The sequence below is a fragment of the Leucopleurus acutus genome (genome assembly GCF_964270905.1).
Source record: "Leucopleurus acutus genome assembly, chromosome: 4".
Taxonomy (NCBI): domain Eukaryota; kingdom Metazoa; phylum Chordata; class Mammalia; order Artiodactyla; family Delphinidae; genus Leucopleurus; species Leucopleurus acutus.
This window is the reverse complement of record NC_139146.1, coordinates 139934685-139961482: the sequence shown is the minus strand read 5'-3', so window position 1 is coordinate 139961482 and position 26798 is coordinate 139934685. Positions and strand designations below refer to the sequence as shown.

Here is a 26798-nt window from a genome sequence, read left to right as displayed (position 1 = left end):
CCATAGGAGTCCTGCCCAGTGGAGGTGAAGGAGAGGGGGCGGTCCGAAAGCTCCCCGATGGCAGGGCTGATCTGCAAGTTAAAGCACCCGGTAACTAGAATAAAGTTATATTTTTCTATCATGTCAACTCTTACAGCTTCTATCATAAGGTCTATTTTAAGAAATACATTTATTGATTCAGTTTCAAAAAGAGTTATATAAGGACATGAAACCTTGGTTTTCACTTGAGGGTTTATCTTTATTCCATGCAGGCTCCAAATGGACAAATAATATATATCGTGTGTGTGTGTGTGTGTGTGTGTGTGTGTGTGTGTGTGTGTTTGCATGTCATATATAAAATATAAATTTGTATGAATTTAATTCTAGCCCAGAAAGCATTTTGTGACTTAAAAACACTGAAGTTTGCTGGCTTTTGAATCACTGGAATCAGTAAGGAAAGAACCGTGAGCTAAGTCAGATTCACTCAGCTCCACCACTGACCAGCTGCCGGACCTCAGACAAGTACTTTATTATGTTCCAACCCATTTGCCCAACGTGTTAAACAGGGGAGTTGAAATAGATTCTCTCTAAGATGCTCTCCAGGAAAAGTTCTAAGACCTCTCCTGTTGATTAATTTCCACCCTAAGGGGGACCAAACATTTTGAAATTATAGCTGAGCTACTCCATTCCCTCTGCACTCCCCATTGCCACTCCCACAGCATTATGGGTGATTTCAAGGCTGACCCATTTTCATAACCTGGTTCTGCCCTGGAGCCTCCAGAGAAGCTAGAACATCTCAGAAATATCTCAGCTGGCCAGCTGGTCAAATAATTTTTGCTCTTTGCTATTTGCCCCTATTAGTTAGTACAGCAACCTTTTCAAATGAACTCAGACCAAGACAAAAAGTATTAAAATAAGGCCCACAAGATCTAAAGGTGTGTAACCTGACATAGTTTCACTTTGTTGAGGTAGCAGCTAATTTTTGCAAGCTGGAAAACAAAAGCTGGTGTGTTTGAGGTTTCACTTCAGTCCGTGCTTTCACTATTCAGCAATCAGTACAAAGACAGTTAAGCATGACCTTTCCATACAGACGGTGCCACCCTTCACCAGCTCAAAGAGCACCTGTCCCGTTAACCCTCGAAGGCAGATGTTTGCTTATTTTTGAGACCTAGTCTGTTAAAATGGCAGAGAGCGCTGAAGTAAGGACTTTGCGGAAGGGAACATAATATCACTTAATCTGCTTGCACTACTTGAGAACAAAGTCATACTGCCCTTCTAGGAAATTAGTAGGAGACACATAAAACAAAGCACTCTTCTTAAACCACATGTACACGTGCTTTCTTAAAATTATTACAAACACCGCTCTATTTGAAGGCATATTGATCACAGCGATAAGAGGTGTTCTGTTGAATGCAACGGTCCCCAGCTTCAACACAAAGCATAATGCGTACTGCTTGTGGGCAGGAGAGCTTCAGCAACCCTGCAGGATTGTTCCAGAAAGTCCGAATATTTCAAAGTTTAAAGGAATCTTAAAAGTGATTTCCTCCAAATACAAGAATCCTTGTATCAGTAGCTACAAAGGCAGGGTAAATGAGGGGGTGAGAGTAATCCAACCCCAAGGATAGCCAGTAAGAAATGAGAAACAATGATAACCCCCATGAGAAGTCAGCCACCAGCAATTCCGAACGACCTCAGTGATAAGATGCTCCTCTTGGCAGGGGGAGGCCATCCCCACTCCCCAAACCCACCCTACCCCATTCCCTGCTTTCTACCCTATCTGGCCTCTGATTTAATGTTAGGTGACTAAGAGCACGCTCCTTTCTAATTTTTTAAAAAGAGGTTTTCTACTTCATACCTCCTAATTATCAAAGTGATATTTTATATCTTAGAAGATACACAAACAATATTAAGAAGATTTAAGAAATTGTCAGGCTTCCCTGGTGACGCAGTGGTTGGGAGTCCACCTGCCGATGCAGGGGACGCAGGTTCGTGTCCCAGTCCGGGAAGATCCCACATGCCACGGAGCGGCTGGGCCCGTGAGCCATGGCCGCTGAGCCTGCACGTCTGGAGCCTGTGCGCCGCAGCAGGAGAGGCCACAGCAGTGAGAGGCCCCAGTACCAGAAAAAAAAAAAAAAAAAGTCATGCAGTGTCACCTCTACCCCAGGCCTAGCTGACACCACCACTTGGCTGCTTTGTATTTCTCAATGACTAAAATTTACCTTTATGAACTATTTCCTGAGCATCTGAGAGCCTACACCTTGGGCCTGCTGATGCTATTTTTTCAGAACTTTAAATCACCGAGGAAACCATATTTTCTGTAGGAATGCTTAGAAAAGTAAAATCCAACGTGTTTATATCCTTCCTTTCCCCTTCAGAGAAAATCCTTTCATTTGTTTCTGGTTTTCTGCTCTCCTGAGAGAGGAAGGGATTAGAGTGAAGTTTATACCTGGAAGTTGGCGAGTTATAGCCGCATACAGACAGCTTTATCCAATAAAGAAGCTAGGACTGGTTATCTAGACGAGAGAAGAAAACGAAATAGGGTTCCAGTTAATTCAAGACAACCAATTGCCTTGGCCTTTGATACTGTAGTAAGTGATCACATAATTGTGGCAGAGAACACAGAAGTGGCAGCTTGAAATAAAACTCCAGCTGACATACTTTTAAAAGCAATATGGCAGCTGTGAGCTGGCCACAGAATTAGGAGGAGGGCTGGAAGACTTCCCTTTGGAAAGCCGGCCTGCAGCTGAAAAACAATGGTTAGTTCTTTCTTCCTCTGCTGTTCCTCTGTTCCAATTTAATATGAAATGATAATTTCTTCTTTTTCATGGGTGGGGAGAACAGCCAGTGGGAAACAGAGTAAGGGTCCCTCAACCCCAAGCTATGGTAACCTCAGTCCGTGGTAATCCCAAGTTATGGTTTCCCTTTACAGAATGTATCCTTTCTTTCCCACCAACATCAATGATGGAGAAGAGATCATGCTTATGTAACAGTTAACAGTTAACCAACCAAAGGAGCTAAAGGACCATTCCCTCTGTGCTGTGAAGAGCATGAGTAGAGTTGCCATTGCCAGGTAAGCAGGTGTGAAGCAACGCTGTGATATGTGAGCTTTCTGTAGAGACGAATAAATCAGGAAAAGATTTAAAACGGTCTTCAACCCGGAGGAATGGATCAGGAAGATGAGGTACGTATATACAATGGAGTATTAGCCATAAAAAAGAACAAAATAATGCCATTTGCAGTGACACAGGTGGACCTAGAGTTTGTCATACTGAGTAAAGTAAGTCAGACAGAGAAAGACAAATATCATGTAATATCGCTTATATGTAGAATCTAAAAAAAGGGCACAAATGAACCTATTTACAAAACAGAAATAGAGTCACAGATGTAGAAAACAAACTTATGGTTACCAAGGGGGAAAGAAGGGAAGGGATAAACTGGGAGATTGGGATTGACATATATACATTACTATACATAAAATAGATAACTAATAAGGACCTACTGTAGAGCACAGGGAACTCTACTCAATACTCTGTAATGGCCTATATGGGAAAAGAATCTTAAAAAGAGTGGATATATGTATATATATAACTGATTCACTTTGCTGTACACCTGAAACTAGCACAACATTGTAAATCAACTATACTCCAATAAAAATTAATTTAAAAAATTTTTAAAAAGAAAAAGTTTCTTGAACAATTATAAGAAAAAAAACCACATGGAACTATTTCTTTTGAAAAAGTTCTTCTTAGAGTAGTCCCAAATGTTAGAAATTCAAATCTGGGGAATTCCCTGGCAGTCCAGTGGTTAGGACTTGGTGCTTTCACTGCTGGGGCCCAGGTTCAATCCCTGGTCAGGGAACTAAGATCCTGAAAGCTGCGTGGTATGGCCAAAAAAAAAAAAAAAGAAAAAGAAAAGAAAATTCAAATCTGGACAAAATAGCTCTCCCTTAATCCTCTTTATGAGAAAATCGATGATTTGAGTGTGATAGTCATCCTGACGATGACTATCTTGATAACATTTATAACATTTCTTGAAAAACAAATATTTTTCCAACAAAAAATAAGATGTTCCAAAATTGTTAAAACGCTTGATTGTTTGTGCCCATTTCTATGTGCAATACAGTGTGGAAAGAATTCAGTTCCATGAACAAGCATCATTGAAAATAGAATAATGAAATAAATAAGAAGTGAACTATGTGCTTTTAAAAATATTCTTTGTGCTTGTTTGCAAAGTGTTTGAAAGCAAAAGTAGCAGTTTCTTTAATTAAAAGAAATAATGTAGCATGTGACCAATCTAATATAAAAAATATTACCAAATATTTTATGACTGTCCAGCATTTTACTGAAACCATCTAGTAATTCTGCGGCAACTGGTTCCCCTATGACGCTGAAAGCATGCGGACTTAGTGGAGCAGAGGGGTGGGAGGGGTCCTGGGGAACACGGAATAAGTGACAAAAAGAAAGAATGACATCAAAGGAAAGGACAACAGATGGGATAGCAAAATGAGAAAGGGAGGGGACAGGAAGATTGAAAAGGGGATGAGGGTCATACAGAGTGAAGTAAGTCAGAAAGAGAAAAACAAATACCGTATGCTAACATATATATATGGAATCTAAAAAAAAAAAAGGTTCTGAAGAACCTGGGGCAGGACAGGAATAAAGATGCAGACGTAGAGAATGGACTTGAGGACACGGGGAGGGGAAGGGTAAGCTGGGACGAAGTGAGAGAGTGGCATGGACATATATACACTACCAAATGTAAAATAGATAGCTAGTGGGAAGCAGCCACATAGAACAGGGAGGTCAGCTCAGTGCTTTGTGACCGCCTGGAGGGGTGGGATAGGGAGGGTGGGAGGGAGACGCAAGAGGGAGGAGATATGGGGATATATGTATGCATATGGCTGATTCACTTTGTTAAACAGCAGGAACTAACACAACATTGTAAAGCAGTTATAAAGATGTTTTAAAAAGTAAAAAATAAAAATATGTTTTTAAAAAAAAGAAAAGGGGATGAGGGTTGTCTTAGTAAATTCTGCTAGTTTCCTAAAAAAAAAAGTTAAGCAAAAGAACAACCAGAATTTGCTTAAACAGGAACGGAATAGATACTAAAACCCTGAACAAAGAGTTGTAGAAAGGAAACAAGAACTCTGCCCGGCTCTCCCCCTATCTCAGCTGTGTTCACATTCAGCACCTCCCTGGCCAGGACTGGCCTCTGCTGCAAGTGGACACTGTGCTTCTCTCCGAACAAACTGTAGCCAAGAGAATTTTAAAAGTTGATGTACCATAATCAGAGCTCAGTCTCCACTCAGGAATCTCTCCCTGGCAGTCAGAGTAAGCCAGGGTCTCACACATCACTGACAAACAGATCATAGGGAAGGACTGTAAGAAAAGCTGGAATAATGCCGGGTGCCGACCAGCCTCCCCTCTTGGAACAGCTCTGCTATCTTGGTTTCCTATAAAGCGGTCTCCTCAAACTTTAACTCGCACAGGAATCAACTTGGGGATCTTGTTTAAATGCAAATACTGGTTCAGAGGCGCTGGGATGGACCCAAATTCTGCATTCTATCAAGCTCCTGGGGACCCTGCTGGTCCTCAAGACGCACTGGGAGAAGTGAGTTATAGAGCACCCAGGTGAACCTTGAGTGAGTCAGGTGTGACAAGAGGGAGAGACAGAGAGAGAACAGGCGAGAGAGAGAAGCATACTCTCTCCTGCAGGTTACATACACAGAACACAGGAAGCAACATATGTTCTTTGTTCATTCATTACGGTACTTTGTCCAATTCCCCAGCATTCAGAGTGATGACAGTTTCCCTTCTGGACTTTTCGGCAGCTGGCATTCTCTACACATGAGTCTGGACCCAGAGCAATACCAGCTGTGAAAAAGCCCAGGGAAGGAAATGGAACTCGAAGACTCCAGGAGTTCTAACCTGCCCTGTTAGCTGGGCACCCGGCTGGCCCCCCTGCAGCTTCTCCTACCTTCTTCTCACCCAATCCTTCTTCCACGGAGGAACGATAATTGTCTCTGAATCGTGCTCAACCTGAACGTCAAGGGTATGCTGGAAAGCTTAGGTGATTGAAGCAGAACTATTGAGAAAGTGCTAAAAACCAGACTTCCTGATGGAAGCTAGTGGCTTGAGTCTGATTTCTTTACCCCTTTGAAAGATGTTCCAGATCCAGAAGCTTCCTCGACGTTCCTTATGTTTGTGTGTGAGACGGAAGGTGTAGGTGATGGAGTGCATCCTGGACAAACCGGAGGCAAATAGCACTAAGGAAAAACTATGCTTTGGCCTCGCAAAGAGAGTTGGAATTAAGAGTCACTCTCAGTTGGAGCAGTTTGATCTTTATTTCCTTTGCCAGAAGCTGCGTGCGGCACGATGCAGTGTGGGTGTCCTCAGAGGTGCTACCTAGCTTTGCATGTTTCCTGACGGAGGCAGCACTCCTGCCAGCACCTAAGTGGGGAGTGTCGGTGGGAGGAGTAAGCAGGTTTCACTTCCTTGCTGGTTGGAGACTCAGCTACAGCTGGCTTCTCTCTCAGCGGGGAGAGGAGGGCGTGAGGGGCAGCAGAACGTGTCTCTCTCTGCCTCTCACCCAGAGCACCTCGCAGGGGCTTAGCGGACGCGAGGGGTGCGAATGGGCAGAGCAGAATCTCCAGAAGGGAAAATGAGCATCCAGGATCCTTCAGATCTGTGGAGCAGGTCGGACGGAGAAGCTGAGCTGCTCCAGGACTTGGGGTAAGTGGGCAGGTCCCCTTTTCCAGGTGCTTATTGGGTGAACCTTAACTCCTCACCCCGACGCAAATGCTCATCTTGATGAACGATTCTCTTTAGCACTCCTTCTCTCTGACACCCCAATCTTCTATCCTTTCCACTTTACTCATCTGTGTCTGTGGGGGCCCAATTCCATTGTGAAAGTATGGATTACCTTTCCACATGTGAAAACAAGTAGGTGGAGAAAATGGGACCAAAAAATCAAATGCTGGACGTTCTTTGAGATTTTAGGGACAGAATTGGGCTGTAGTCGCGGTTGTTGCTGGGTTTCCTTGTTATTGATCTGGTCTATGAATAAATGTGCTATAAAAAGTTCTGAGCTCCAAGCTACTGACAGTAAGAGGGCTGCGCTGCTGGTGAGATAAACAGAAAGCCTAGACCCTACAGTAAGGGAGAGGGACTTTTTCAAAAGAGAACGAACGAGGAAGTGTCTACAGCAGTGTCCCATGTGTGTTTCTTTCTCCTGACACTGCATTTGTGAGCTCTTGTATGCATGTATGTCTTTTAGGGCAACTTTGAGCCTTTTAAGTACTAACAAGTCAGGAAGAGGATAAACACTCTGCCCCAGACAGGTTACACATTTAGGTAGGAAGAGGCACTGTGGTCCTGTCTTTAAGAAGGGACCAGATGCGACAACTCATCAGGATACTTAATAAAAGAAACAAATGTTACACAAGAGAGGCGTAGGGGATTTCCTACAGAAACTGCTCCTTTCCCCTGAAGCACCGGGAATAGCCTGGTGAGGCTGATTTTGACACCTGTGATTCCTAAGGGGCGACACCTGCACCTGCTGTCTCACTAAATAGCTCTAATCTTCACAAACACTCAAGAGCTGTGATCATCTCCATCTCACAAAGGAAGAAAACAAGCACCAAAGGGATTGAATAACTTGCCTGCGGTCACACATTAGTTACCAATCAGGATTCCAATCTGCCAAGTCTATGTCCTTATCCAGAGAAAAACTAAAATAGGGATGAAATCTCTCTGCGTCAAGACTGCAGAGATTGTATTTTGGGGTGTTGTAAGCGTTCTCAATAAGTCCTGTCTTTAGATTTTAAACTTGAGGTCTCAGAATTGAACTTTACCTTCATAAGGTAAATCAAACGTAACAGCTAGACTTTTCAGTAAAGTAAACTCCCCTTATAGGGAGTCAGAGCTCCAGGACACCTCTAGCCTTCTAGACCAAATCCCCAAACTGCAGAGGTAAAATGTTCCCTGAGCGTCCAAAGCGGGTGTCACAGAGTCCAGGCACTAAAGCTGGACCCTGGCTCTCACTTAGATCCGTATGAAATTATTAAACTATCATTCGTTATGTGTTTGGTTATGTGGATTCCCAGCCCACGATCGGTAGGAAGCCACAGAGGAGAAGAGAGACAAAGGAAATATTCAGCTCTGGTCCTTTAATTCAACCATCTTTGAGCCTAGGCTCTGTGCTTGAGTACCCTTAGCACTCACTTGGATGACAAAGATGAGCTAAACACTGTCTCTTCTCCCCACCTTAGTGCCCGTAGCAGGAAGCAACCTCAGGTAAAACCCACTAGGAAACAGAACTGTGTCTTCCCTCCATGTGCAGAGATGGACATTCAATTCAACCCAGAAACACCCCAAAAAGGTGCTTACTTCGCTATTTCATAAAGTCTGGAAATGTCTTAAACATTGGAAGATGGTTTCTGTAACAGGCAAGTTACAGTGGTCTAGGGAAATTGCTCTACGGTTGCGGTTCTTAACCTTGGCTGTGCACTAGAATTACCCAAGGAGTTTTTTAAAATTCCTGCCCAGGCCACACACCAGACAAATGACATCAGTATCTTGGGGGTGAGCGTTTTCTTTTTAAACTTTCCAAGTGATTTCAGAGCAAGACCAAGGTTGAGAATCACTGCATAGAATAGAAATCCAACAGAAGCACTGAGTAAATGTGCCCTTATTTGTTGGATATGTACCTGAATCTTAAAGCCATTAATAAACGTTGACATTTTGTCTGTGGGTTTGGGAGCATTTTGTTTAACAATTTTATTGAGGTATATTTTATAGATCATAGAGCTCACTCATTTCCAGTGTACAATTCAGTAACCTGTAGTGCCTTTAAAGAGTAGTACAGCCATCACCATAAATCAATTTTAGAGCATTTTCATCCCCCCAGTAAGAAACCTCAGAAGCATTTTTTTAAATGTACTCAGTGGTGTGTTAGTTAAACCACCTGGGTGAGGGATAGCCCTGATTCAAGAGTCTGCCTGTTTCCCTGGTATAAATACTCCAATCACAGGCATTTTCAAGCTGCCAAGGGTTTAACTACAAAATTCCTGAGAATTTAATAATGGACTTGAGTTAGTACTTGTGCCTCTAGGACAATCCTGATATACCTCTCATAGGTCATAAGATCTGAGCAAACTTGAAAATGACCTGTTGCCTCTGGCAGAATTCTGAATAAAATGAAACTTCTTCTTTGAACCTCTAGGCTACTGGTTAGGTATAATCTACCCCCAAACTTCTAATTAATTCAGTTTTTAAAACGCTCCCTAAAAACAAAATGATTTAAAGCAGTTGATAGATAAAAAGTGGCTGGTTTTAATGCCTTCATTTTGAAATCATTTTTAATAGGTTATCTGAGTAGTTAGGTAGGTTCTTACCTTTGTATTTTTGATAGATACAGACAGACAAGGTGGTGGTTAAATTAAAGAGATGGGATCTTTGTTCTTTGGTCCCATTTTTTTTCAGGTTCTGGCATCTGTAAGCTGTGCAGATTAAACCCTGCATTGCAGCAAATCCATCCCCTGCCTTTCTAGGACACACACGACTTGCTCAGAAGACATTCTTTCTAAAGTACCTAAATCAAGCAACTCAGATGCATTTCTGTGTCTCACATGCAGAGTATCAGTTTAAAGACACTTAGTTTCCTTCATCCTAAACATATTAATGCTTCCAGAAGCAAAGGGGAAATAACACAATTTGCAACGGTTGCTCAGCTTCACGTACACGTTGGCCGAATGGGATGGGGGAGGGAGGGGCAAAGGCTGTGGAGAACGGTCGGTGAGAAGCAGGAGGTGTACTGGGAACAGAAGGCAGGCTGTGTGTGGCTTCCAAAATGAAGCGACGGGGCTGTGAAACAAATAGTGAATATTTGAGGCACCCCCTAAGGAACAAACTAGGATAGAATTGCTAATCAGTTAATAATTGATGATTCCAGCAATTCTTTGACTCTAACAAAGGTTCCTACAAAACCATGTAGTTTTGTATGTAACTACAAACTACATAACTACAGACACAAAAGGGATACTGTGAAATAAAAATTTTTAGCATATCTTTAAATATTCAAATGATCTACTCAGACATATTCCTTCAAGCAAGAAATATAATAAATGTTCCCTTTTTTATATATTTTCCCGTCTCAAATTTTATAAGGAAGTGTCTGTGTTTGGCTGTGCTGTCAGAGTCAAGAAAGTAGACTCAAAGCTCTGGATATTTAAGTAAATTAATTAAAAACTAATTTCTCTGCTGCTTCCCATATAAGAGAAGGTTGGAGCAGATCAGGGATCAGCAAACATTTTTTGTCAGAAGCCAGGTAATAAATATTTTAGGCTTCTCAGGCTTTATGATTTCTGCTTCAGCTACTCACATCTGTCATTGTCATGCAAAAACAGCCGTAGATAACACAGAAACAGATGACCGTGACGGTGTTCAAACAAAATATTATTTAAGGACGCTGAAATTTGAATTTCATACAATTGTCACGAGTCATAAAATACTCTTCTTTTTTTCCCCTAACCACTTAAAAATGTAAAACCATGCTCGGCTCACAGTCTACACCAAAACGTGTACCCTGGTAGGAACTGGCCCTCACATGGTGGTTTGCTGACGACCCGGGGAATAAGTAACAATCACCAAAGCGCGGTCTTATGAAGAGGCAGACATTTTGCATACAGGAGCTCTGGCCTTCAAAAGGTATCTACGTTCCAGCTTTACACATGAGGAGACTCATTAGCAGAGAAATCAAGCTGCCTGGAGTCCCAGAGAATCGGGGTCCCAAGGCCATGCTTATTCCACCAAACCAGGTTGACCTCCTGTTGTGAGGGTCATTGGCCAGCACCAGGTCGTTCACAGAGTTTGGCCTTCACAATAACACCATCAATACAGTATGATTATACTCATCTTATAGATGCAGAAGGCGACTTCAGATCAGTCAAGTGAACTGTCCAGGTCACAGACCTCATAGGTGGTGCCCCGAGAGTGCCTAGGCGCGTACTCCAGAGCTGACTCTCTCTCCACCGATGGAAGAAGGTACACCTTCTAAGAACGGCAATTTAGTAAGGGTTGGATGCTCACCATGTGCCAGGCACTATTTTAAGCCTTTTGCTTGTATGACTTATTAAATTCACACCTCACTGCCAGGGAGTTACTACCACTAGTGACATTTCTGCTCACAAATGAGAAAAATGAAGGACAGAGCTTTTATCACATGCTCAAGATGACACATTCATAAACCTTCAAATCCAGGAGTTTGGCCCCAGAGCCCACAGGCTTCTCCACTAACACAACTTCCTGCTTATTATATCAGCACTGTTAGTGCTAGTGAGAACTGAGAGAAAAAGTAGTTCTGTGATTGCTACCACCAACACATTTTTTTACTAAAAGACATTATTCTTTCACATTCTTCACATAACAGACATGCATATACAAAGCCAGATCAATATCCTAATTCATCAGAACTTTTTTGAATTGTGTGTAGATTCCTTTCTTCGGGGCTAGGCAAATCGAATAGGCTCAGAAAAGCATAGTAAATTCAAAGCTTTAAAGGAAGCTGTTTACAGAGCTGATACCAAGTAGAGCAAAAAAGCTTGTTCCTCTTCTGGGCACAATTCCGTAATCTTGGACTCTAAAAATGGAAGGTGATTCTCTTGTGGCCGAGCGAGAGTATGTAACTAGTGTACAGTTTGATCTTGCTTGGACTCAAACGAATTTCCTCTTCAGTTGCTGTGTTTCTGTTCCTCTATGGATAACGGTGACTTCCTTCTACTTACATGTGGAAATCCAGCCACACACGTTCTCCACATCGAGTGGGGTCACTTTGTTTCATTCATTCTCTTTTCCATTTATTCATAGACCTATCTGTTGAATGATGACATTATGCAAGACAGTGTGGGAGTTACTGACAGTAAGAAGAAGTGGTTGTCCCCTCAAGGAGTTTACAGTGTAGAGGACAGAGAATGCACGAGTGGGTGGAGTTAGAACGCAGGATAGAGAGACTGAGGGTCATTGCAGTGTCTACATAAAGAACACAGCAGATGGCAAGAGAGGAGGAGATCATTGGATGTGGAGAAGATGGCCTTGGAACCCGTAGGATTTTTGTCAGTTGAAGGCAGAGAAGAAGACATTTTCTAAAGAGAAAATGGCATGAATAAAGCAGTAAAAGTGGCAAAACATATGAATATTCAGAAAATAAAAAGTGTACACATGGACTCAGACCCTCCCAGTCCCTGGGACCCAGCAGTTACTCATCGTTCAGTCTTGCTCTGGTCTTTACCTCTCAGAGTGCCCACCTTCAGCTACATTCTATGAGAAAACTTCCACCTGGCTTTCCTCTTCTAGTTTCTAGTGTCATAACCATACACTTAGCCTGTTTTTTTGTTTGTTTGTTTGTTTTAAGCCTGGGTTAATTTCTTGCTCCCACCAACTCCTCTCAATGATCCTGTCAACTAGGATAAATTCCTAGTCTGAGCCCCCATGCTCTGGCTACTCCTCCCTGAGGTGGACCTGTCTGAACCCAACCACAGCTCACGTAGCCAAGTCTTGGCTGTCACTCGGTCACCTACAGATTCCCTGTGGTCTTGCTTCCCCAACTACTAGTGCCTGCTCCTGTTATCTGTTGTTAGACTTTCTTTGCTCAAAAATATTTAAGTTTGGGCTTCCCTGGTGGCGCAGTGGTTGAGAGTCCACCTGCCGATGCAGGGGACACGGGTTCGTGCCCCTGTCCAGGAAGATCCCACATGCTGCGGAGCGGCTGGGCCCGTGAGCCATGGCCACTGAGCCTGCGCGTCCGGAGCTCTGTGCTCCGCAACGGGAGAGGCCACGACAGTGAGAGGCCCGCGTACCGCAAAAAAAAAAAAAAAAATTTAAAAAGCCTAAAGGCAACAACTTAATTTGTTTTGATAAAAGTATAGCTATGTAAGAGAATGTTGCTTTTTAGAGACACATGCTGAATTACTTAAGATTAAAGTGTTATGCTATCTGTAACTTACTTTTAAAACATTCACCCAAAAATATATGAAGGAAATCTGGCAAAAAGTTAAAAATTATTCCACCTAAAATATGGGTATTATTTAAATGTGGGTATTATTTATACTTAGTTTTCTACTTTCTTGTATATTTGGAATTATTTATAATAAACACTTTAAAATAATAATAAAATGTATTAATTATTGAAAATTTGGTGAATAAAGAAAAGCATCAAAAATGTCAGCCCTGTACCACCACCCAAAATGACATATTGCTCAACTTCTCTCCAGTCTTTAAAAAATATTTTTCTGTAAACACACACACACACACACGCACGCACGCACGCACGCACACGTAGATTGAATTGCGCTCGTACCATGTATATAATTTTGCTCTCACTTTCTGGTAGCATACATTTTCATCATCTGCTTCTTGTTCGTTCTCAAAGCAGGTTCTGGGTCTGGTCTTTCCCAGGCCATCCTGTTGCCCTGTATTAAAATTTGAATATTTAGATTGATCCAAATTCCGGAAGGCCTTAAATAGATTGAATTTGGACTTTAGTCACACATCATTTGACAATATGTAATCATTGAATGTTTATAGGAACGTGGAACTACATGGTCATCATGGGGTTTTTTTAAGGTAGATTAATCTGGTAGTTGAGCATGATCAATAGTAATGAGTCCAGAGAACTAATGAGTGAGAGAGTTTACAGATTGGTGTATAAGAAACTAGAGTGAGGACCTGGGAATAGTAAGGAAGGAACAGGGGTGGAAGCCAGTGATTCTACTGAGCTAAAAACATAAGTGATTCACAATCAAATAAGAATGAGTTCTGCTTTTGTATAGGTTTTCAAAATGACATCAAAGCAGTTTTGAAAATCTTAATGGCATGAAATTCTTCTAATCCATCCATGGTTTGCTTTCTCACTGTAAATATCTAAAGTTGCCTGGGTCTCATGTGATTGCTTGTATGATTCTGACTCCCCACCAGCTGAGTCTGTACTTTGGGTTAATTCTCTACATAATCTTAGAATCATTTTCTAGATGTCAGTCCTAAAGCCCTAAGAGGTTTGGCCACCTGATCTGGGCTGAGCACCGTACACTCTTTGTGACAGTGATCTCCTTAGGGGCAGGGCAGTAGGTTACGCGTATTTGTCTATTCCATCCAAGCTCAGCACTTGACAAAGAGCAGATGTCTAAATATCTGAATTGTCCCAAGTTGGGTCAAAGCCAAGACCAGAACTCAAGGTCGCTGACTTCAGCCCACCACACCAACACTGGTGACGTACTTGTATTTATTACCCTCAGACTCACTCAGTCCTTTTAACAAAAGTTTTTACTGCTGGGACAAATTGACATTGGTTAGAGGCAGCATCTGAGCAATGGAATAGACAGGAAATAACTAATGAAACAAAGATCTTTTTTTTACATCCCCCAGAGTTTGGGACTTTTTCCTAGAGTTATAGCTTCCTGAAAGTGACCTTCTCTGTCTCCTGTCCCAACCCACAATGGTAGGTTGTCAATGGCAACTACAGTCCAAAGACAATTACCCTGAAGCAGCATTTTATGATGTATATAGGATGCAAGAGTAACCACAGTAAGTGCAGAGTCAAGCTTGATTCCACTCCGAGATGAGCCCTCCTGAGAGAGCCTCTGGTTTGGAATCTCTGCCCAGGCGTTCAAGTCCCCCTCAAGCTCTTATCCATGAAATAGTTTTTCTAGTCAGTCTCTGAGCTTTGGCTCCCAGTCCAAATCAAACATTCCCTGAGCCCCAACCACTGGAGGAGCAATGATGCTCTTTTGGTTTTACAGCCATTTGTGTACTGTGCAGGCTGACCTGGGGACTGGAGAGGACCTCTGCTGGAATGAGACGCAGTTTGCCTCCCAGCCCCCATCTCCCCATCCGTGACTCTGCCCTTGGGTCTCTCACGTCTCTGACAGCCCTGGGTGCATTGACCCATGTCATGCTCTGTGGGTCTGTATCTTTCTCTCACTTTGGTTTCTCTGCCTCTGTCTCTGGACCACTCTGATTGGGTCTCTATTTGTGTTCCCTAGGTCACTGTCCCTAGGTGCCTCTGGCTATCTACATGAGCCGTTGTGCCTTTCTCTTGTCTCTAGGTCTGTATACCTCTCTTTCTACAGCTTTTGACTTATGTATCTCTCACTCTTTGTGCCCATCTGTGTCTCTGGATCTCTGAGTCTCTCTCTTTCTGTGTTTCCATCTCTCAGAACTCCTTGCCTCATTCACCAGGCTCCTTCAAGAACAAGTTTATCCTGGTTTCCAACTCCCACAGAATTATCATATCCCTTCAGTCTTGTTTCCCTGTAGCTGAACCTTGACTTCCACAAAAAAACACTTGGGGCCCCACCTTTAGTTCATTGTTTGACCAAATACATACTCTGCCTCTGTCATCACTCAGGTATGCTTCCTAAAGCCTGGGGCAGCTGGCCTCACCATTTAGCTCTGCTATTAGCATTTGTAAATGTGGACATTTAGAATGGTAACGTGGAAAGCCTCAGACAAGCTGGTTCCATCACAGAAACCTCCTGATTGGAAAGACTACGGTCTTTCTTCAGCCTCCCCTATGTATCACACTACGATACATAGAACTTTCAAACTTTTTGCAAAGCCTCTCCTTGGTTCTCTCCTTGGTCAGGGTCCATTTGCTATGATCAATGGAAAGGTAAGCCCACATCTGTGAACAGGGGACTTAACATGTTTATGTGGTCAACACCACGTTGTCACATAATATACGCCACGGCCTGACTATAATACAAATTGCTGCACTGATAGTTTTTGAGCTAAATAAGACATTTCCTTTTCCTTAATCCATGATTTCTGATGGCGTAAAGAGTCAAGGGCTTCATGTTTTCATGAAGTCAAAGTGTCTAGCACCCACGCTGTGAACAAATGTACACAAAGGCGAGCAGCAGTCAGGCAAATTCCATGGAGTGACTCGAGTGCTGAGGACACATGAGCCCAAGTTAAAATTGCTTAGATTGAGACTGCCTAATAGATTCATTTTTTATTCTATCATCACTGTGTTAGCAGGATTCTGAGGCCAAGCACAGACCTAGCAAGCAAGAAGACAGATCAATGAGCTGTGTTATCCATGGCCTTAAGAGAAGCTCTGTTATCCATGGCATCATAGGTTACGCATTTACCATCTTTGGTCTAGAGAGTTCAGAAAGTGTGTCAGCATCATTCAAAAGTGAGAATAAGTTTGAAAATGAAAGAAAAATGAAAATTCTCCAAAGAAGAGAGCTTTCATTGGCTGTTCAGCTCCAACGCCTGTTAGCCCTTCTTACACAATTAGGAATTTCTATTATTGCTTTGGGTTGAAATGTATGTCCTCTTTATAAGCCTGAAGGGACAGAATCTAGGTTCTATGTCACTTCTCTTTGCCAGGAAGGGGAAAAATATGTCATTCAATATATGAATAATCTGTAAACATGGGTTACTAAGAAATTTTCTCCCCAAGATGTATGTAATGTAAACGGATGTATGGCTCATGTTTTAACATGCAAGACTGATTTCTGTGCCCACTTGTTCTTCCAGTCTTGTTTTGCATTACTCCTCAACATAGACCCTCTGTTCCAGGTAGGCATTGTGTTTCCTGTATACACCATGCATATGTCAACCTCAGTGCCTTTGCTTATGCTACTGCTCCGGTTGGAATGCTTTTTTCTCTCACACTTGATGAATTCTATATCTATGCTTCAAGTTCCAACTCATGGTATTCTTCCTCCATGAAGTTTTCCCTGATCATTTCATCTCCTCACGGGCTCCTCCTTCTATACCATTTACTGCCCCCATCACTAAGATGGCAGCTATTGGGGGATTTTTTGATGAAATTTGCCACAGATCCTTCTCTTTTCCTCTAAGTACTTATTTCCTAAGTACTGTAAAGCTCCTTAGTACACTCTTTGCTCTCTCTGTCCCGCTTTTAGATACCACACTCTGTACACTCAAACCATCAAGGTTATTGAAATGAGTTAAAGTTTTTAGGACCAAGAGTTCTTCAGCTCCATGCTTCTCAAATGCTAAACTGCATAGCAATCATGTGGGGCTCTTGATAAAAACAGATGATAATTCAACAGGTCTAGGAAGGCTGCAAATGCGAATTCCTAACAAAATCTCAGGGTATTGAGTGGAAAGGCTTCGCATTGTTTTTCAAACACCAGGTACAACCCAAGAGTGTTCTTAAAGTTTATTTAGTGGGTCACAATCAATATTTGTTTAAAAAAAATAGAAAAGAATATAGTAAATAGTGTTTAGAAGAATAGTGTTGTTTCCTATAACACTTTTTGGGTTTTTTTGTATGTTTATAACGTAAGTGTGTGTGTGTGTGTGTGTGTGTGTGTGTGTGTGTGTGTGTAGAGAGGGGCAAAAGAGAGGGAGGCCAAATACATTCTATACTGTGGGCTAATTCGAAAAGTTTGAAAGCCTCTCCTTTAAAGGACAGAGCAGAATGAGATATAAACTTGTATCAGCAAATTAAGACAATGAAACCGATTGGGATAAGAAACTGTGAAGGCTCCAATAGGCAGGGGCAGTTTCCCAGAAGGTTCTAACACAAAGAGCACGGGAATGAGAGGAGAGGCAGAACTGAGGACCAGCTTTCTGGATCAAGCCCGACTGCCTTCTCTGTGGTTGATCTTATTTCCTGTATCTTACTGAGAGGCAGCTATGAAAATTCTTTAGTGAGTGGGTGTTTCCTGATTTGTTACTGTATCATGGGAGGGATAAGGCCACTGTTTCCTCCAAGGCCAGCTGTGGGTTTGATAATCTCATAAACCCAGTACAAATATTCTCTGGAAGCTGGATGAGCCTCTGCTCACTATTAGCCTTGAGACTTATTTATGACGATGTGTGGACCTTGGGGGAAAAGGAAAATACAACATTGCTTCGAAAGTGCTGTTATAAAGAGTAATTTCTTGCTCTTTTTTACTTCTTCAGAGAAAATGAGACAAAAAGGCTTTTTTTTTTTAAGTTTCAGGAGAATGAACCCTATCCCAAATAGCAGAGAAGTCGTATTCCCAGCACGCAGCACAGTGCCCAGCATATTCGTAATATGTTGTATAAATAGCAAAGTGTTTACCTTGTTCTCTTCTGCAAAAGTTAAAGACTCATATAAGAGGTTTATTAAAGAAGTCAGTGTGCCAACGTGAAAATAAGAGAGTTTTCCTACCAGGTGTTATTATTAGTCACCTTGGCAGATGAGAAAGACAGAGGTTGCTACTCGTGTGGTGTCACATAACGAAGGCGTCAGAAGTCATTGGAGCAGAAGGACTCATTGCTAAGGAAAAGAGTTGAGACAAAGGCCAGCTCTCATCTCACAAAATTTTCACTGATACTGCATGGGTGTTTGTGACCCAAGTTAGCTGCTTATTAGCATTCCTTTTCGCTTGGCAGTTCCCAGGAGCAAAAAGGTTTCTTATTGCACTTAATTCTAAAAACATCATCTTTCTAATGCAGCTGTGGGAGAAGTGGCAGAGCCGCAGAGGAAGATGACTTGCTTGGGGGTTTTAACCAACAGCAGGTCTAGCGTGAATCAGCAGCATGATGCAACTGTCAAGAAACGAATGCAATCTTGGGTTGCCTTACAGTGTACCTGGCAGCCAGGATGGGGAGATCTGATGGGGCTTTGTTTTGCACGTCAGGTCTTACCTTGAAGATAGATTTTGAAAATTTAGAAGGTATTCAGAGGAGATAAGTTCTCTGGGTGATCAAGGGACTGAAAATCTATTGTGAAAGGAGAAGTTGAAGACGATGGAAGCAAAAGAGGGAACATTCTAAATGCTTCTAACTATTTGTATAAGTATCATCTATATAACTCCAAGAAGTAGCTCTGAGACCATCTGTTGAAAGCCGTACAGCAAGAAACGGTAATTTGATATATAGGCAAGAGTTTTCTGGCCATCAATCATGGAAGTATGGAATGGGCTTGCCTATACAAGTAGTGAGTTCCGCATCATTAGTAATATGTAAACAAAGATTGAATAAGGGTCTTATTAGGGTTTAGACTTTGCACAAAATTTAGAAATATAAACCAGGCTGCTGGTTGTGATTTTCTCTGTGATGAGGGATTATATGTGGCTTTTATTTACTAAGTTAAACATTTTTAATTATTTAATTTTTAAAAAAATAAAAAGCAGACATGGCTTTTATAATCACCAGAAGTGAGAGAGTGAAGCCAATGAAGCTTCAGCTTCAGGTCCTCTGCCTTGCACAGACCCTAGTGATGTAGTTAAAATAAATGTAGTCAACTCAAAGTCCCTGAACATTACAATTTTAAACACCCTGAAATCTTACAGCTCATTTATGAAAGAAATTTGATAGAGGTTCTCAAATTTTCCAACGGTCCTAAAAACTTCATTAGCAATATCACATCGTGAAGTTGAAAATAACTTTTCTATGCTATCAATAATTTTAAAAAGCATTATAGGTAAAAGACTGGCTTCTTATTCTATCTTCTATATAGAAAATTGTAGTATATAATTGTTTTTAGATGAAGAAATAACCAGAGATGACATGGCCAAAAGTATAGAGAAAAAAAGATATAGGGGTATGTAAACACTTAATTAATGAATATAAGTTGTTTTCTCAGTTTTGAAATGTTTGTGGTATTTGTCAGTTTTTTATTTTTATTTTTTTAATTTGTGATATAATTGACATATAACATTATATTCATTTCAGAAGTAAAATAAATATAATGATTTGATAATGTATATATAGCAAAATGATCACTGCAATCAGTCCAGTTAACATCCATCACCACACATGGTTAACAAAACTTTTTTTTCCTGTGATGAGAGCTTTCAAGACCCACTTTTCTAGCAACTTTCAAATAAGCAATACAGTATTATTAACTGTAGTCACCAAGCTGTACATTACATCCCCATGACTTAGTCATTTTATAACAAGAAATTTGTACCTTTTGGTACCCTTTACCCATCTCACTATCCCTTCCTCCGCCACCTCTGGCAACCAGCAATCTGTTCTCTATATCCATGAACTTGGTTTTTCATTTGTTGTTTTATTTTTACTTATTTATTATCTTTTCATAGTTAAAGCTTGGTGAATTTTTATTCTTTTTTTAATCAAAATACATTTGACATACAATAATATGTTAGTTTCAGGTGTACTACCTAGTAACTTGACATTTGTGTGCATTATGAAATGATTGCCATGCTAAGTCTAGTAAACATCTGTGCCCTACAAAGCTATTACAATATTATTGACCATGTTCCTTATGCCGTATATTGCATCCCTGTGGCTTATTTATTTTATATCTGGCCGTTAGTACCCCTTAATCTCCTATACATAGTTCACACACAACCCCCTCCCTTACGGCAACTATACATTTGTTTTCTGTATCTCTGAGTCTGTTTTAGTTTAGTTTAGTTTGGTTGGTTGTTTTGTTTTCTGGATTTCTCATATAAGTGAGATCATACAGTATCTATCTTTTTCTGTCTGACATTTGTTTAGCATAATGCACTCAAGGTCCACCCATGTTGTCAAAAATGGCCAGATTTCACTCTTTTTATGGCTGAATATATATATATATATATATATATATATATATATATAAAACATTTTCCTTATCCATTCATCCATCAGTGGACATTTAGTTGTTTCCATGTCTTAGCTATCGTAAACAATGCTGCAATGAATATCGGGGTGCATATATCTTTTCTAATTAGTGTTTTAATTTTCCTCAGATAAATACCCGGGAGTGGTATTGCTGGGTCAATATAGTAGCTCTATTTTTAATTTTTTGAGAAACCCCCCTACTGTTTTCTATAGTGGTTGTACCAATTTACATGCCCACCAACATTTTCTCCACATCCACACCAACACTTGCTAGTTCTTGTCTGTTTGACGATGGCCATTCTAACAGGTGCGAGGTGGTAGCTCACTGTGGTTTTCATTTGCATTTCCCCAATGATTAGTGATGTTGAGCATCTTTTCATATATCTGTTGGCCATCTGTGTGTCTGCTTTGGAAAATGTCCATTCAGATCTTCTGCCCATTTTTAAATCGGATTGCTTTGGATTATTTGTTTTTTTGCTATTGAGCTGTATGAGTTCTTTATCTATTTAGAATATTAACCCATTATCAGATATATGATTTGCAAATATTTATTCCCATTCAGTAGGCTGCCTTTTCATTTTGTTGATGTCAGCTTTTAAAATTTGTAATCTATTGTGATTTCTCATTCTAAATAATTATTCTTTTCTTTTTTTGGTAATTTTACATTAATTTTCATAAAGAGACTTTCAAATTTTGTAAGTTTCAAGCCCCTTAAAATTGGACTCTTCCATCTAATAATCAGAAGAACAAAATAAAAAAATGTTAAACACAGTCCCAATTACAGGAACTTGAGGCCCGTGCAATTAGGACTCTATGTAATGAGCTATTGTATATGCGTATTAATCCATGAAAAGCCCCGTAGACATCAGCCAGGGAACTGTCAGCATCCAGGGCCCAGTATAAGACAGCATCAGTCTCCCCCCAGCTTCGTCTCGCCATGCCTGACTGCTGCCCTTTGGCACTCACCTGAATTACTCACCCCACCCCACCATGCAGGGCTCTGACCCTGTACATACCTGGCATTCTCTTGCTTCTTGGCCTTTGTTCCTGTTATTCCCTTTGCACAAAATAGCTCCCTGAACGATTGTCACTCCGTATCCCACCAGACTTTAAATAGAGAAAAAGTCTCTCTCTCCCTCCCCGCAAATGCTAGGTCATTTCCGGTGTTCAGTAAACAATAGTTGAATAAGTAAATTAAGTAAAATAATTAAATAAAGCCAATATTAACAGGGCCCTGGAGGTTGGATCAAGGTAGACATACAATTTTCTCTTTTTCAAATTTTAGTTACCCAATTAATATATGCATGTATTTTATTTTATTTTTCATTAGAACAAGCTAAATTAGGAAAATCTGATTGCGCTAAAGTCCCCTTTAACAACACCCTCAATGCTGGTTCCTTTTTTTAAGGACCAAACTTATGAGTTTGGTGTGTATTTTATCAGACTTCTATTTTGTGCTTTTATATATTATTGTATGTGTTGTATTGTTTGGAGGGAAGGAGAGAGATTTTTCAAAATGAAGTGGTTTCAGACTATACCTGCTACCAGTTCCTCTAACCTAACAATATGTTTTGGGATCTGTCAACTTTGATGTGCACGGACACAAATATTCACTCCATGTTTCTCCGTGGGGGAGTGATTAGCATTCTGAGCGGGACAATTCTCAGTTGTTCAGGACTGCATCGGCCATCAGAGGGTGGTAATCATCCCTGGTGCCCCCTCACAATGTGTTGGTAGCACCCAACCCCCTGCCTTTATCATTTGGCAACCAACAACGCTCTTAGCTTTTCAAACTCTTTCAGTTAACTTCTAACATAATCTCATCCTATGAGCACTCACTGCACTGCACTTATCTGTCATCTCACTGTTGGTAGATATTTAGGATGGCTCCTAAAGTTTATTCTCACAAACGCTCTTCAGTAGACACCTTAATTCACACTTCCTTCTGTGTACGTGTGAGTGTTTCACTAATAAGCCACCAGAAGTGGAGTCGCTGGTCATGTGTGCATGTCCAGTTACACTAGATGTGCTAAGTTCCCCTCCAACTTAAACACCTGCCAACAGTAGATGATAATATCCAGGGCCCCCAAATTCTCCAGTACTTAATGCTAATCCTTCAATTTTAGCAGATCTGGTGGATTACAAAAGTACTGCATTGTTGTTTTAATTTGCATTTTTCTGATTAATAGTAAGACTGTTTATTTGAAATACATATTTCCTCTTCTGTGAAAGACTTTCATTTTCTCTTCTGTATGTGTACATATTTTAATTTTTACTACATATGCTTTATAATCAGAAAAAAATAATGCACACTTTAAAAAATAACTTACATATTCTTCAAGGCCTACTTAGATGTTGGGTCATTCAAAAAATGGCCTTGATCTTTCTTCCTATAACCCCCACTGGATACTTTACTCTCTCTTGGATGTAGTTTGCAAAGTACTTGTCTTACCCTCTTGACTAGATTAATGGTTTCTTGAGGCTCGGCCTGGGTTTGTGTTTCCTTTGAGCTGCCTAATACAATGCCTTGCACAGATTTGAGCTTAATAGATAAAGATTTATAAAGTTAAATGATAGAAGGTAGAGAAGGTTGACTGTGGGAAAACTACCAGCTGAATAAGACTGTATTTTCAACCTTTCACTCTTTATGTACACAGTCTTGAACCATCCTTACCAAAGATGGACATATTCCTGCAAAGGGTATGTAATGTTATTTGGCTTTATAGTCACGTCCCTGGAAGATATGCTAATCGGAAGTTCCTAGGAAAGGATGCTTAACTCAATTAAGACAGGGAGTTTAGGTATTTGTGGAAGAGTTGTTTGGGGAATGAGGGTCCTCATTGCCCTGTAGACATCATGAAGCGTAGGTGGCTGCCTGGCAGCCTCTGTCTTAGGTTTGCCCAGGCCCAGGACTCCACGAAAACTGTGACAGTGATGTTGACTCAACCAAGTGATGTTTCTCACCCAGAAATTAACACTCGCTGAGATGTTCCAAATTAGAGCACAGTGTGATCCTTCTTGCTTTATATTCAAGGATTTCTTATGTGTTTATGATATATAGCTACTGTTTAAAAGATTACCATAAAAAAGTTCTCAGTAAAAACTGCCAAACTGGAATGATCAGAATTCTGTAAATGGTTTAGATAGACATCAGATCTTGTTGAAAAGAATCCCAAGGAATGTTCAAATTCTTTACATTTTAGAATTTTGTTGATCAAATTTTGTTGCTTCAAGGGACTTCCCTGGTGGTCCAGTGGTTAAGACTCTGTGCTTCCAATGCAGGGGGCGCGGGTTTGATCCCTGGTTGGGGAACTAAGATCCCACACACTGTGTGGCCAAAATAAATAAATAAATAAACAAATAAAAAATTTTTGTTGCTTCACATAAGTAATCTATTGGCTCAAACTAAATGGTTTGCTGAAATGTTCATTCAAAAAATAATTACAGGCAAAATGTATTTAAGAACTTGTGACCTTGTAGAGATTTCACTTATCAAAAGGAATTAGAATTTTGTCTGTAAACAAACCTGACGTTTTTGAGAGCCTCACTTTTAGCTCCTCCAATTGTCCTTTTTTTTTAAAAAAAAAAAAAAGGTATAATTGACATACAACATACTAGTTTTAGGTTCCAATTGTCTTTTATAGTAATTTCATTCTGTGAAGATTTGAGCCTGTCTGGGAATTAGTCGAATGAATGGGTAAATAAGTCAATGGGATTTCTTATAAAATGCTTCACCTTGCCATTGCTTTCAGCTAGCAAGCACATTTCTAACACAGGGTGGAGGCATCTCTGCCCCAAAGAGGAAATGTGCTAAAGAAGCAGATATTAGCAAATGCAGATTTAGAAAACAGATAGCTCGGAGACCTATGTAGAAACTTCCTTCTACATTTAGTCTTACGTTTAATTTTTATCATCAGGTGAAAGTATCGTGCCACAGGGACATCCCAGTAAGATCCCTCACCCCGGAGCAGGGGTCTTCCTTGTACACCATGCACATTTCTTTAACAGTACTTAGTTCACTGACATTACCAATATTTGTGTAATTGCTTGTGTTCCCTTCCCCTCCACTGCCCTGGACTGTGGGTTCCTTGCAGCAGCTACTGTCCCCAGGACCTAGCTTTCTGTTATCTGCAGTAAGTTGAAAGTAATCAACAATTATATTTAAGCAACAAGAAAATCACGTCCCAGAAGATACATTGCAAGTTATGGCTTTGTGGATCTCAATGGCTTCGCGACAACTCCTAATGTGTTTTGAGCCCTGCTGTTTGCCAAGCCTGTTTTGACCATTTCATATGTGTTAATGTGAACAGAACTTACGACTGGCCCACAGGGTACAACTGTTACTAATTCTATTTTAGAGGTGAGAAGACGGAGACTCGGATTGGTTAGGTAACTTGCCCACAGTGGTACAGCTAATAAGAGGTGCCACCCAGATCGGGACTCAGGCAGATTGACTGCAGAGCCCACGGTCCTCATCACCACACTGAACTCTCTCTACCGCTCATTAAAAAGAACGGGAAAAAGCTGTCATTAGGAAGAAGGAGTGAGGTGCACAACAGTGTGCCTGGAATGCTCTTATTTCCATAGAACTGCGGTAGCGGACAGGCCTGAATGCGTCTAAATGCACGGGATACCTCTCAGGAGGAAGCACAAAAAATGGTTAACGTTGGGGTCCTCTGGGGAAAGGAATGGGGGACTGAGGATTAAGGGAGAGAAAAAAGCTTTATGTTCATTATGTTTTCTTTTGAACTACGTAGATTTTTTTTCTACTGTGGATATATGTTACCTTTTCTGATATGTTTCTGTTTTCTGGTTTTTTATTTTTATTTTTAATTTTTTTTTTTTGGCTACATTGGGTCTTCGTTGCTGCACATGGGCTTTCTCTAGTTGTGGCAAGTGGGGGCTTCTCTTGCTGCAGAGCATGGGTTCTAGGCGTGTGGGTTTCAGTAGTTGTGGCACGTTGGCTCAGTAGTTGTGGCTCACGGTCTCTAGAGCGCAAGCTCAGTAGTTGTGGCTCACGGGCTTAGTTTCTCCGTGGCATGTGGGATCTTCCCAGACCAGGGCTCGAGCCCGTGTCCCTTGTATTGGCAGGCGGATTTTTAACCACTGCACCACCAGGGAAGCCCTGTATTTTGTTTTTTAAAACACATACATCAGTTTGAATGTCCTTGGGACTTCCCCAGCTGTGCAGATATTTGTCAGTTTGAAACAATATTGGATGGGGCTTGCATCTCAGTATAAAACATCTGAATTCCTTGTGCTCAACTTCATTTCCCTCATGACAACGGACTCTGGTATAACAGCTCAGTGGTGTTCTACACTGCAAAAGGTGGTACCACACTTTTGAAAGAGAGTGTGAGAGAGAGACCAAAAGAAAGAGAGAAAATTGGCCAAAATCTATTCTTATGGTTATTTTTGACTTGGATTTTTAAAAAACTTTCTGTCTACAAAGTAAAGTGTGTGTTTGTTTGCTAGGACAGCAACGACAAGGTACCACGAAACGGGTGGCTTAAACAGCGGAAACTGATTATCTCACAGTTCTGGAGGCTAGATGCCCGAAATCAAGGTGTCAGTAGGGTGGGTTCCTTTGGAGGGCTGTGAAGGAGGATCTGCTCCAGCCCGCCCTCCTTGACTTGCAGATGGCCTTCTTCATGTTCACATGGCATTCTCCCTGTGTGCAAGTGTGTCTCCAGAAGTCCCCTTTTCACAAGAGGACACCAGTCCTATTGAATTAGGGCCCACCTTAATAACCTCATTATAACTCACTGAAGACCCTAACTCCAAATAAGGCCACATTCTGAGGTACTGGGGCTTAGCACCTCAACAGGATACAATTCAACCCATAACACTCTGCGATTAGCCAACTCTCTCCTTTCCCCTTCAGCCTCATCCAGCAATTTCCTTTTCTTGATGTTTTGGCTCAGAGTTTGGTCTCGGGCCTCCCAGAGTGGAGAATATTGCTGAGAGGAAAAGCCAGTGCAGGAAGAGTCCTCCTGTTGTTCACCCTGAGTGAAAGCGCTGCTCTCTCCTCCGCAGGTGGTACCATGGTAACCTCACCCGACATGCAGCCGAGGCTCTTCTCCTCTCCAATGGATGCGACGGGAGCTACCTTCTGCGGAACAGCAATGAAAGGACAGGGCTGTACTCTCTCTCTGTGAGGTAGGATGCCTAAGAACTCTATAAATTCAGTGGGGTCCCACCTCTTATTTATAGGGGCACTGACTCCATGATCACACTCAGATG

The 26798-nt window shown here is 41.2% G+C and overlaps 1 protein-coding gene across 1 annotated transcript in view; it reads left to right on the top strand.

Moving 5' to 3' along the window:
- Positions 1–6609: 6609 nt before the first annotated feature.
- Positions 6610–26798, top strand: part of DAPP1 (dual adaptor of phosphotyrosine and 3-phosphoinositides 1) — a gene marked incomplete at its 5' end in the record, with an annotated part of 59632 nt that continues 39443 nt past the window's right edge. Inside the window, 2 exons of the mRNA XM_082838172.1 lie at positions 6610–6710; positions 26592–26714. Of these exons, the coding sequence (XP_082694298.1) occupies positions 6610–6710; positions 26592–26714 (224 nt within the window). The remainder of the gene's footprint in view (positions 6711–26591; positions 26715–26798) is intronic.